Genomic DNA, 12,373 nt, shown 5'->3' with positions numbered 1-12,373 from the left:
ATGAGGGTAAGACTCTCAAAAAACTAAATAGATTAAAAGAAGGAAAAAAAAAAAAGAAAGTAGGATCAGGGCAGTAGTTACTTCAGTGAAACTGACAAATAGAGGTGCTAAAGTTATATATTTTGCTGGTTAATTAAGTGAAGCTCTTAGTTCACAGGGAGACAGCTCAAACCTTCTTGAGTGAGATTCAAGAAGTAATAGCTGTGGAAAACAGGCGAGCTGCATGGCATTTGAGTAGAAATTTGAGAGAAGGAAAATCCTTGGAATGTAAAGAACAATTCCAAGTTGCACAGTCCAAGGCCATGTCCCTCTCCTTTCCCCAGATTTCCATTCAAGTGGCAATGTCCTAACCTTAGATGAAAGAAAGACCTAGTGATACAGTATCTTCCTTGGTTCTGAGTAACTTTTGAAAGAAAGATGGCTTCTAATTTTTGTTTTACTTTCTTTACTTTCCAGTGGGAAGACTAGGGTTTCTAACTATTGTTTCCAAAGCAAACAGACTGGTTTTATCCATTTTTCCCTCAAAACAGTCACAGGGGATTCTCGCAGTGAAACAATTAAAATGCCTCTGGAGAGTGATGGTGCTGATTAGTTCATCCCAAATTTAGTTGAATAATTTTAATTAAGTATCTTTGGGAAAATATTTTTTAAAAACCTTAAATGTCAGAGAGGTGTATAATGCAAAGAACAACAATGAGGAAATAGTGGTCTTTGAAATTTTGGATTTCATATTGTCAATGTTATTTTATTTTTACTTGAAATTAATTTCTGCCAAGGCAATATATTTAATTAAAAATGTAAACTTGTGAAGAAGCCAAAAATAGCAAGAGAAGGGCCACTAGAATATAAAATGTGCTATTCAAAGGTTTTATTTGTTATAAATTTGCTAGTAAATATATTGAACGCCTATTTTAGGTAAGCTATAGCTAGTGGATAGGCACATACAACAAGATACAACAAAAACTGAGAGATTAATAATACACACATAAAACCCATGAAGTTGGTTGTCTGAAAAATTTCATTAAATAGTGCTTCCTTCACATTAGAAAACGAAGCAGGCAAAATTTGTGTACTGTTTCATTTTTATTTCTTTTATTGAGGTATAGTTGATTTACAGTGTTGTGTTAGTTTCTAGTATACAACGTAGTGATTCAGTTATACATAATACGTATAAATTCTTTTTATTATAGGTTATTGTAAGATACTGAATGTAGTTCCCTGTGCTATACAGTAGAACCTTGTTGTTTATCTGTTTTATATATAGCCGTTTGTATCCATTAATTCCTAACTCCTTATTTACTTCTCCTTTCCTCCCTTCTCTTTGATAACTATAAATTTGTTTTCTATATTTGTGAGCCTCTTTTTCTTTTGTAAATAAGTTCATTTGTATCGTTCTTTAAGATTCCACATATAAGTGACGTCATATGATAGTTGTCTCTGACCTACTTCACATAGTATGATAATCTCTAGGTCCATCCATGTTGCTGCAAATGGCATTATTTCATTCTTTGTATGGCTTAGTAGTATTTCATTGTGTGTGTGTGTGTGTGTATCTGTATGAATCACTTCTTTATCCAGTCATCTGTCAATGGACATTTAGGTTGCTTCCATGTCTTGGCTATTGTAAATAGTGCTGCTGTGAACATTGTGTGTATGTGTATCTTTTCCAATTCGAGTTCCCTCTGGATATATGCCCAGGAGTGGGATTGCTGGGTAATAGGGTAAGTCTGTTTTTAGGAGTTTTTAAAGGGATCCCCATATTGTTTTCCATAGTAGCTGTACCAATTTACATTACCATGAACAGTGTAGGAGAGTTCCCTTTTCTCCACACCCTCTCTAGCATTTATTTTGTGGACTTTTAAATAGCGGCCATTCTGACCAATGTAAGGTGATACCTCATAGTAGTTTTGATTTGCATTTCTCTGATAATTAGCTGTATTGAGTATCTTTTCATGTGCCTATTGGCCGTATGTATGTCTTATTTGGAGAAATGTCTGTCTAGATCTTCTGCCTGTTTTTTTGATTGGGTTGTTTTCTTGTTATTGAGTTGTATGAGCTGTTTGTATGTTCCGGAAATTAAGCCCTTGTCAGTCACATCATTTGTGAATATTTTTTCCCAGTCCATAGGTTGTCTTTTGTACTATAATTGTTAATTATTCGTACTACCAACATGATTTATCACTGTTGATGTGAGCTGTGGTACTTTTTGTTAGAGTTCTCCAAAATAAAGTTGCTGTCTCCCCAGCCTCCACTTCCCACACTGTATTCTTTGGAAGGAAGTCACCATGTGCAGCCCACACTGAAAAAGTGGGAATATGGCTCTGCCTCCTTGAAGGAGAAGTATCTATATAAATTATTTGGGATTCCTTTATAAGATAGGTAATTGTGTACTCTTCCTCATTTATTAATTTATTAATTTATTTATTTATATCGGTATGGATTCATGGATATTTATTTTACACTTTGATTATATCCAGTGCTAACTTATTTTGTTGCTAAATTTTTCCAGCTTTGGCCATTGGGACCCCTTTCAGTTGGCTACTGTTTCCTTTGATATACAGCCATCACTGTGCTTTTTAAAAAATTATTTCTTTATTTTCTGGAACTGTAAGATGCTTCAGGATCATCTTGTATATTCCTTACCACAGACTTCTAATCGGACGCTTCTCCAGTGATACCTGGTTCCTTTTATTGGAGAATGGTATTAGAAACCAAAATCTCACCTCTGGATGTGTTCATAGCTGCCGTGGTGCCATTGCTTCTGGGTCCTCTAAGAGGAGAGAACCAGGAAATATATGTGAGTCAACTAACCTCTATATAAATACATATGCATAAATATTCCTCTCTATTACCTTTTGGATCAATATTAAGCTAAAAATGAATCCATACTGTTATCTCCATTACCACATGGATTGTAGTTTCCCTCTCTTGCTTCTCTGTCATCTCCCACTGCAAAAGTGAGAATCTTGGCTCCACCATCCACTTACTTAATTGTTAAATTTTTATATACATATATAGTGTTATCAAAATTATTGACCTATACAATGATGGGAAACCACTTTATTAGCTAGAGTGCAATACTTATGTACATTTTATTTGTTTTTAGTCTTACATATTTCAATCATTTCTGAAGTAGCTTAGGTCAGCAACTTTCAACTCTACTCCCTTCAGTAAGATAACTGCATTCATTTAAAATACAGTTATTTTGGGAGATCATAGTCTGTATTCCACTCTGTGATCCCCTGACCTCTTAAATAATTTTTTAAACATTTGTATAAATTAAGGTTTACTCTTTGTAGTGTAATGTTCTATAAATTTTGGCAAATGCATAGTACCGTGAATTCACCATTACAGTAGTACACAGAATAGTTTCTTTGCTTTAAATTCCCCATTCAGTTCACCCTTGTAAGCTTCGCTTTCTTACAGTAATCTCGGGCAACCATGGATCTTTTTATATTATATATAGTTTTGCTTTTTCTAGGATATCATAAACCGGAATCATATAGTATGTTGCCTTTTCAGATTGACTTCGTTAAATTAGAAATATGGATTTAAGCTTCACCCATGTCTTTTCCTGGCTTGATAGCTCATAAATGAGAGTATCAGAGTTCCTGTTGCTCTGCTTTATCTCTGACAGTTGGTGTTGTCATTGTTTTACAATTTAGTCATTACACTGTGTGCGTAGTGGTAGCTCATTGCTGTTTTAATTTGCAATTATCTAATGACAATGATGCTGAACATCTTTCCATATGCTTATTATTTTCCTTCTATGTATCACCTTTGGGGGGATGTCTGTGGGATCTTTTGCTCATTTTTAATTGGGTTGTTCATTTTCTTATTGTTGAATTTTAAGGGTTAAACATCTTTTTTTGGTAAATTTTGGATAAACAGTTCTTTATCAAGTATGTGTTTTCCAGTATCTTCTCCCAGTCTGTGGCTTGTCCTCAACATATTGATAGTGCCATTGCAGACCAGAAGTTTTACATTTTAATGAGAGAAGCTTAACAATTTCTTGTTTCATAGATTATGTATTTATAGTTGTATATAAATATCATTTGGTGTTGTATTTTATAATTAGGTCTATGATCCATTTTGAGTTAGCATTTGTGGAAGGTCTTTGTCTAGGGTAGTTTTTTATATGGGTATCCATTTCTACCAGTACTAATTGTGAAAAAGATTAACTTTTCTCAACTAAATTGCCTTTTCTCCTTTGTCAAAGATTTACTGACTATATGCATGTTGTTCTATTTCTAGAATCTCTATTGTTCCTTTGATCCATGTGTCTATGCTTTTGCCAGTATCACTCTGTATTCATTAGTTTATCTTTGTTGTGAATATTGAAATTGGATATTATGAGTTTTTGACCTTTGTTTCTTTTCTTCTTAAGTATTGTGTTGACTATTCTAGGCTATTCTAGGTGTTTGCATTTCCACCTAAACTTCAGAATCAGTTTGCTGATGCCTACAAAGTAGCTTGCTGAGCTATTGACCGGTATTGTGAAGAATATACAGAATAAATTGAGGAGAATTGATATCTTACCAATATTTATTTATATCTTCGATTTCTTTCATCAGTGTTTTGTGGTTTTCTGCATATAGGTTTTATACATATTTCATTTGATTTATACCTAAGTATTTCTCTTTTTGGCATTACTGTAAATAGTTTACTTTGTTACAAATTCTAATTTTTTTTTGTTTCAGATTCTAAATTTTGTTAGTTGCTGATATGTAGGTAGAAAAGTGACTTTTACTGATTCTTGTGTATTAACCTATGTCCCTCAGCATTTCTATAATCACATATTAATCCCAGGAAGTTTTTTTTTCCAGTCAGTTCTTCAGGATTTTGCACATAGTTTTCTCTCTTTGAAATCTGTATGTATTTTCTTTTCTTGCCTTATTTGACTAATCAGTCTTCCAGTAGTATGTTGAATAGGAGCAATAAGAGAGGAAATAATTGCCGTGTTCCTGAACTTGGGGTAAAGCATCAAGTTCATCAATATTAAGTAGGATGTTAGCTATAAGTTTTTTTTTCTAGATGTTCTTTTTAAGTTGAAGACTTTCTTCTCATTCTCAGTTTGCTGAAACTTTTTACAATGAATTAGTTTTGTTGTTGAAGTGCTCTTTCTAGATCATGTGATATAACATAACTTGTTTTCTTTAGCCTGTTGATATGATGGGTTACTTGCATTGATTTTTCAAATGTTGAGCCAGACCTGGATATCTGGGGTAAATCCTATGTGTTCATGATGTTTAATTCATTTTGTACATTGTTAGATGTGATTTGTTAATATTTTGTTGAGAAAGTTTTCCTCCATGTTTGTGGGAGATATTTATCAGTAGTTTTTTATTGTCATGGCTTTATTTGGTTTTGGTATTAGAGTAATGCTGGCCTTGTGGAATAAGTTAGGAAGTGTCCCCTCTGCTTTTGTTTTCTGAAAAAGATTTTTAGAGAATTAACATAGCTTCTTTCTTATGTTTGGTAGAATTCACCATTGAAACTGTCTGAATCTGGGGCTTTCTTTTTGGAAAGTTGTTAATTATCAGTGTACTTTTTTTTTTTAATGAATATAGACCTGTTCAGGTTATCTCCTTTTCCTTGTGTGAGTTCCATAGTTTTCTTTCAAGGAATTGATCTTTTTCATTTAAAGGTTTCAAATTTTTGAGCATAGAGTCATTTTTCCTTTTCCCTTTTTAAAGTCTATTTTTAAGAGCGCCTTTACGTTCATAGCAAAATTGAGAAGATACAGAGATTTTCCACATGCCCCACCAGAGCAGTACAATTGTCACAGCTGATGAACCTATAGTGACACGTAAGTCACCTAAAGTCCTTAGTGTTTATTCTTGGTGTTATAGATTCTACACTTTAGACAAAAGTAAAATGACTTGTCTCTATCATTATAGTATCACACGGAATATTTTCAATGCCCTAAAAATCCTCTGTGTCCCTCCTAGTCATCCCTATCCCCAACCCTCAGACACTGATGTTTTTACCATCGCCATAGTTCTACTTTTTCTAGAATGTCAGATAGTGGTAATCATAGTATGTGGCCTTTTCGGATTGGATCTTTTACTTACTAATGTGCATTTAATGATCCTTTATGTGTTTTCATAATTTGATAGCTCATTTTCTTTTAGTACTAAATAATATTCCATTGTCTGATGTACCACAGTTTATTCATCCATTCACCTACTGAAGAACATCTTGGTGGCTTTCAAAATTTTGGCAATTAATTAATAAAGCTGTTATAAATATTTGTATGCAGTTTTTTGTGTGGACATAATTTTCAGCAACTTTGGGTAAATACTGAGGAGTGCGATTACTGGACCCTATGTAAGAAATTGCCAAACTTTCTTCCAAAGTGGCTGTCCCATTTTGCATTCCAGCCAGCAATGAATAAGAATTACTGTTGCTCCACATTCTAACCAGCATTTAGTGTAGTCGTTCTTTGGGATTTTGCCCATTTTTTTTTTAAAGGAGTTCACTCAATCTTTTGTTTCCCCCGGTTTTATAACTGATAAATAAAACTGTAACTATTTAAAATGTACAGTGTGAAGATTTGATGCACATATACATTGTAAAATGATTATCATAGTCAAGTTAATTAACATATCCATCACTTCCAGTTAATTAGTGTGTATGTAATTTGAGAAGGCTTAAGATCCACTCTCTTAGCAAATTCCAAGAATACAGTATTATTAACTATAGTCACTATACTGTATATTAACTCCTCAGAACTTATTCGTTTTACTGAAAGTTACAACATTTTCCTATTTCCCCGACCTCTCCATCCCTGGGCAACCACCATTCTATTCTCTGTTACTATGAGTTTGAGTTATTTATTTATTTACTTTTTAGATTCCAGATATAAGTGATGCCATACAATATTTGTCTTTCTCTAGCTTATTTTCCTTAGCATAATGTCCTCTATGTTCATCTATGTTGTTGCAATGGCAGGCTGAATAATATTCCATTACAAATATATATATTCTTTCTTTATCCATCTATCTGTTGATGGATAATTAGGTTGTTTCCGTATCTTGTGTATTGTGAATAATAATGCCGAAATGAAAATGGGAGTACAGACTGTCTCTTCAGATACTGATTTTGGTTCTTTCAGATATATATTCAGAGGTGGGACTGCTGTGTCTTATAGTAGTTCTATTTTCAATTTTTAAAGGTATCTTCATACTGTTTTCTATAGTGACTACCAGTTTACATACCACTGACAGAGTACAAGGTTTCCCTTTTCTCCACATCCTCACAAACACTTAACATTTGCCTTTTGATAATATTCATTCTAACAGGTATGAGAAGATATCTAATTGTGGTTTTAATTTGCATTTCTTTGATGATTAGTGACTTCGAGCACTTTTACAACCTTTTTAGTGAACAGGTAGAAAATTTGAGCCATCGATGTGCTATAAAATCTATTTGCATAGTTCCTAGTTCCTAGTTTCTAATAATTATTTTCATATAGAACTTTAATAGTATGTTTAACTCCATGAATGGGGAAAACAGACCATGCTTTGTCTAATATTCTCTGAATGTAATTTCAAATGGTGGTGAATTTCATTTGAGTAGCCAACCAAATCCCTTATTCACAGCGAAGACCGATATTCTCTCTGTGCTGTTAGGCATTCCCTCCTCTGCCTTTTCATCCACTTGTACCTCTCTTCTCATAAATGGAACTGTATTAATGATTTCAGTTTAAGGAGAGATTTAAGATAGAATTGTCCTTTTTAACTTATTTTTGTTTTTGAAATTTTATATTCATTTAGAAGTAATTATCTCTTTTCACATTTAAAATGTATTTATTTTTTAGTGCAGTATAGTTGATGGAAAATATATATTTCAGGTTAACAACATAGTGAGTCACAATTTTAAAAAGCTATATTCCGTTTATGGTTATAAAATATTAGCTATATTTCCTGTGTTGTATTGCATATCTTTGTAGCTGATTTATTTTAACATAGTGATTTGCATCTCTTAATCTCTCACCCCTATCTTGCCCCTTCCCCCTTTCCTCTCTTCACTGATCACCACTGGTTTATTCTCTATATCTGTGAGTCTGTTTTCCTTGTTTTGTTATATTCACTTGCTTGTTTTATTTTTTAGAATCCACATATAAGTGTTAACATACAGTATTTGTCTCTCTCTGTCTTATTTCACTAAGTATAATATCCTCCAGGTTGATACATGCTGTTGCAAATGGAAAAATTTTATTCTTCAGATAAGTTTTTGTCAATGGAGAGGATCAACTTTCCCTTACCCTGTCTCTCTGCCTCTCCTGTCTACCTACATCACTGTCATATATGTAGTGTTTACTCATTTAGTTAACATTTGCATGTTGTTTTCTATACTCCTAATTTTCCCTTTTGTATTTCTGCCTGCTTGTTACAAGTTATAAAGGCAGTTGTTTTATTTCTTTACAAACTTCCCAAGTAACGAATTCATAAACAAATAAAATTATCATTTAATTTTTATTTTGTGATAGTATCATGTTAAATCTATTTGAAAAAAAATGTAACCCATTCTATGAAAGTACAATGGTAAGAATAGGTGAGTGCCTACAGACACTCACACCTGTTTATAGGCAATAAGAAAAAGGGTTTCTATTGTGGACTCAAAATACATAGGGCTCTTTACATAAACTTACACATCAGACCAACCTGGAAATCAAGAAACCAAAGTCAAATCCACTTAGCCTGTACGTAGTTAGACATAACTACTGTCCCAAGACAACAAATTTTCTTCATGATACACTGCAGGCGAGGGGCTCATTAGCTATAGGAACTGGGCTTGGACACATTTTTCACAGTTGTCAAATACTTCCTCCCGGGGTCATTTTCTTGGATATGAGTGAATGATGTAGGACCTTCTGTGAAAGAGACAATGGAAAGATCAAGATGGTATTGTAGATGTGCTGATAAAGGAAAGCTAAGACATAAATTACGCTTATATCATCATTTCCAAGATACTCTCTAGAATGTCACTGTCTCACACCTTTTAGATTCTGTGTTTGTCATTTTCTTCATGAGCGTAGGAAAGACCATATTTGTATGAATTGAAAGAATCTGAATATAAATATGAATTTTATCAGGGTAGCTTAATTTACCTTCATAGACCATGGCTTTCCTTTTCCAGTATGATTGGTAAAAACAGCATAACCTTCAGGTAAATCATCTATTTTTAGGAAATATTTTCAAAGGAAAAATAAGGAAAATTCAATCTCTTCTGTTGCATAGAAAGTGCAATTATTTTCTGCCAAAAACTAATATAAAAGTTAATGCAGCCTCATTTCATATAGCAAGTTTAATAATTCTTAAAACGTATTTTACCTGAAATGTCTATTTATTTTTGCAACACATTTTAATTATATTTTATTGATAAGTTGAAGGAGATATTTTAATCATGCTTTTAGACTGTATACCATATTTTCTTGGTGACATAGAAGCAATTTTTGAGATACTAAGATACATATTTTTATTTCACATAAAATAAAATTTATTTTTGTATGTGGATTTTAGTAAGCTTCTTATAGCAATCTCTATTTTTGTTTGAATCCATAGTCAACCTTGCTTTGATATGAGAAACAATACAGATTACTGATATCTAAATATTTGTTACATGGATGCAAGTTGATTTTTCCCATATAACTTAAAATAAGACCTTGTTTTTAGGCTAATAAGACAAAGAGGCATTGAAGATATATACATACGTATAACTGAAAGAATGAATTGAGGCGCTTCAAGAATTTATGTAGCGAAACTCAGAGTTTTTCATTTAGCTATGTTTCCAGAGGTGCTTCTTTTATACAATCACAGTCATTTGTTTGAAGGAAAGGCCATTCTCTGGACCATGTTCTTGAAGGCTTGCTTCACTTGCTGATTTCGTAGTGTGTATATAAACGGATTCAAGAGGGGAGCCACTGAGGTGTTGAGCACAGCTACTCCTTTGCTTAAAGTCACTCTTTCCCGGGCAGAAGGCTTAATGTACATGAAGATGCAGCTGCCGTAAGAGAGGGAGACAACTACCATATGGGAGGAACACGTGGAAAAGGCTTTTTTCCTTTGACCTGTGGAGGGAAACGTCAGAATTGTCCGGATGATACAAGTGTAGGAGAGAATAACTAGTGTGAGGGTGACCATGAGTGTTAACATAGCTAAAAAAAATGCCATGAGTTCTAGAAAGCGAGTGCTTGTGCAAGAAAGCTGCAGAATTGGAGAAGAATCACAGATAAAGTGATCGATTATATTGGAGGCACAGAAATCCAACTGCAGCAGCAAGATTATTGGTGGAAAGATGATCAGGAATCCTGCAAGCCATGAGCTAAAGACTAGAAGTATGCAGACTCTGCTGTTCATGATGGTCATGTAGTGTAGGGGTTTGCAGATGGCCACGTAGCGGTCATAGGACATGGCAGCCAGAAGGTAAAATTCCGTCACCCCCAAGAAGATGAAGAAAAACAACTGAGCTACACAACCATTATAAGAAATGGTTCTGTCCCCTGTCACGACAGTGACAAGAAATCTGGGAATGCAGACCGACGTGAATGATATTTCTAGGAATGAGAAGTTTCGAAGGAAGAAATACATTGGAGCCTGCAGATGGGGATCTGAAAGGGTGAGGGTGATAATGATCAGGTTCTCAGTCACACTCAGCATGTAGGTAACAAGAAGAAATATGAAAAGTACAACCTGCCACTGTGGGTCATTTGTCAATCCAAGAAGAATAAATTCTGTTACTTCTGTGTAATTTCTCGGTATTTTCCTTCTTTGTAATGACATTCTTTGTTCTAGCTGTAAAATAGATGAAGATAAAAAAGAAAGCTATGACACAAGCCAAGAAACACACACACATGCATGCACGCACACTTGAAAATATTGCTGCCTCGTGCTTTTAGAGAAAAATTATTTTGTATCATGTAGAAACAAAATACTTAAAAAACCCTGTAATTCATTTTGATATATATTAATTCACTATTCTATAGTTCCTTCATTGTGTTCTCACACATTTCAGTATAAATGTCTGTCTTCTGAATATTTGAGTATATTCCTGAAAACAACAAAAAAAAGAGATTAAAGCCCCAAGTAAAATTCTTATTTAGAGCTACCGTCCAACTACCACAATATTCTTGAAGATACTCTTTTGTTGCTTTCTTCCTCATATACATTGTAAATATTTCTATTTTTGAATAAGCACTTCTCTCTCCTTACCCATTTGAAGTTTCATAATCCTTGGAGACAACTTTGTTGTCCATCTGATAGAGTAATGCATCCCAGAGAATAGTATATAGAGGTATTTAATGGATGAGAGGGTTTTCCCAATCGAATCTCAGTGTCTACACTGCAAGCATTCTGTTTTAATTACTAATCTATTATAGCAGTGTCTTGTAAGACTGTAAATACACTCTTTTGAATATATTTTTCTTAACTGCTTATCTATCATGAGTCTACACTGTGCGATATCTGAATATATTTATATGTAAATATGTGTGAAAACATACAAAGTAGTTCTTTTACTTAAGTCCTAACTTTATTTTTATAAACTGCCAGTGTTTTTACTTATTTCCAAAATCGTTTTGCACTTCTCCACAGTATTGCTTATTTTTTCCTTTAGGGATAATAAAAGGGAATAGTTGACATTCAAGGTAAGTTTTCGAGAGGCAAAGAATCTTTCTTTTCTTTTTTCCCATATTGGGTATCTAATGTAATTCTTGGTAGTGTACAGGATTTGTTTAATTGTTTGCTCCCATTTTAAGTTATTCTTTTCCATTGAAGCTTTAGATGTGCTGTCATCTAAGATACTATTTTTCAACATTACATGTCCAGAAAGCCTGCCTAAGCATGTAAGGCCTCATTTGTTTTCTATACTCTTCAGAGGTTTAGTGATACTATTTTGTCAGCAGCAGCCAATTAATAGGATAATAAACTTACTCACAATATTTGCCTACGTAATTACTGAGAGGGATATTTTCCCACTTTCAATCATCTATTCTCTTTGTGGTCATAAGCTATGCATCTTCTTTTTGTCTTTCACCTTTATATGATGAATGCTAACATTCACTATGTATGAAATTCATGTTCTGCAAAAGTAAAACGTAAGTATTTTCCTCAGGGATAAAATACTTCAAGAAAATATTTTAAATATTGTACAAAAATGATTACAAGGTGTCCTAATACTAATTATATTAAAAGTGATTATGAAAAGATATATAGGCAAGAACACAAAAATCATAGATGTCCTATTAATCACAAAATATTTATATTATAATAAACAAAAATGTTGCAAAAATTATTAAATTGTAGTCACTTTAAAAGTTTCTTCATTTATATATTTCATATAAATTGTGTAGTTTATTTATTCAGTGTGC

The 12,373-nt window shown here is 33.3% G+C and overlaps 2 protein-coding genes across 5 annotated transcripts in view; one reads left to right on the top strand and one right to left on the bottom strand.

Annotated features, from left to right (window-relative positions):
- The window catches only part of LOC140685360 (olfactory receptor 10C1-like), a 333,851-nt gene that overhangs the window by 149,421 nt on the left and 172,057 nt on the right, over nt 1-12,373 (top strand). The gene's annotated exons all lie outside the window — the stretch shown is intronic.
- On the bottom strand, nt 9,825-10,757 carry LOC102531773 (olfactory receptor 6C75). Its single transcript, XM_006219303.3, has one exon. It carries the CDS (start codon nt 10,662-10,664, stop codon nt 9,825-9,827), a length of 840 nt encoding a protein of 279 aa, XP_006219365.2. The 5' UTR covers nt 10,665-10,757.

The sequence above is a fragment of the Vicugna pacos genome, chromosome 12, assembly GCF_048564905.1.
Source record: "Vicugna pacos chromosome 12, VicPac4, whole genome shotgun sequence".
NCBI classification, from domain to species: Eukaryota; Metazoa; Chordata; class Mammalia; order Artiodactyla; family Camelidae; genus Vicugna; species Vicugna pacos.
The sequence above is the reverse complement of the archived record's forward strand: the minus strand, read 5'-3'. Positions and strand labels throughout refer to the sequence as shown.

Excerpts from the sequence above, each read along its gene's own strand:
- LOC102531773 (XM_006219303.3), bottom strand. The coding sequence starts at position 10,664 with ATGCTGAGTGTGACTGAGAACCTGATCATTATCACCCTCACCCTTTCA.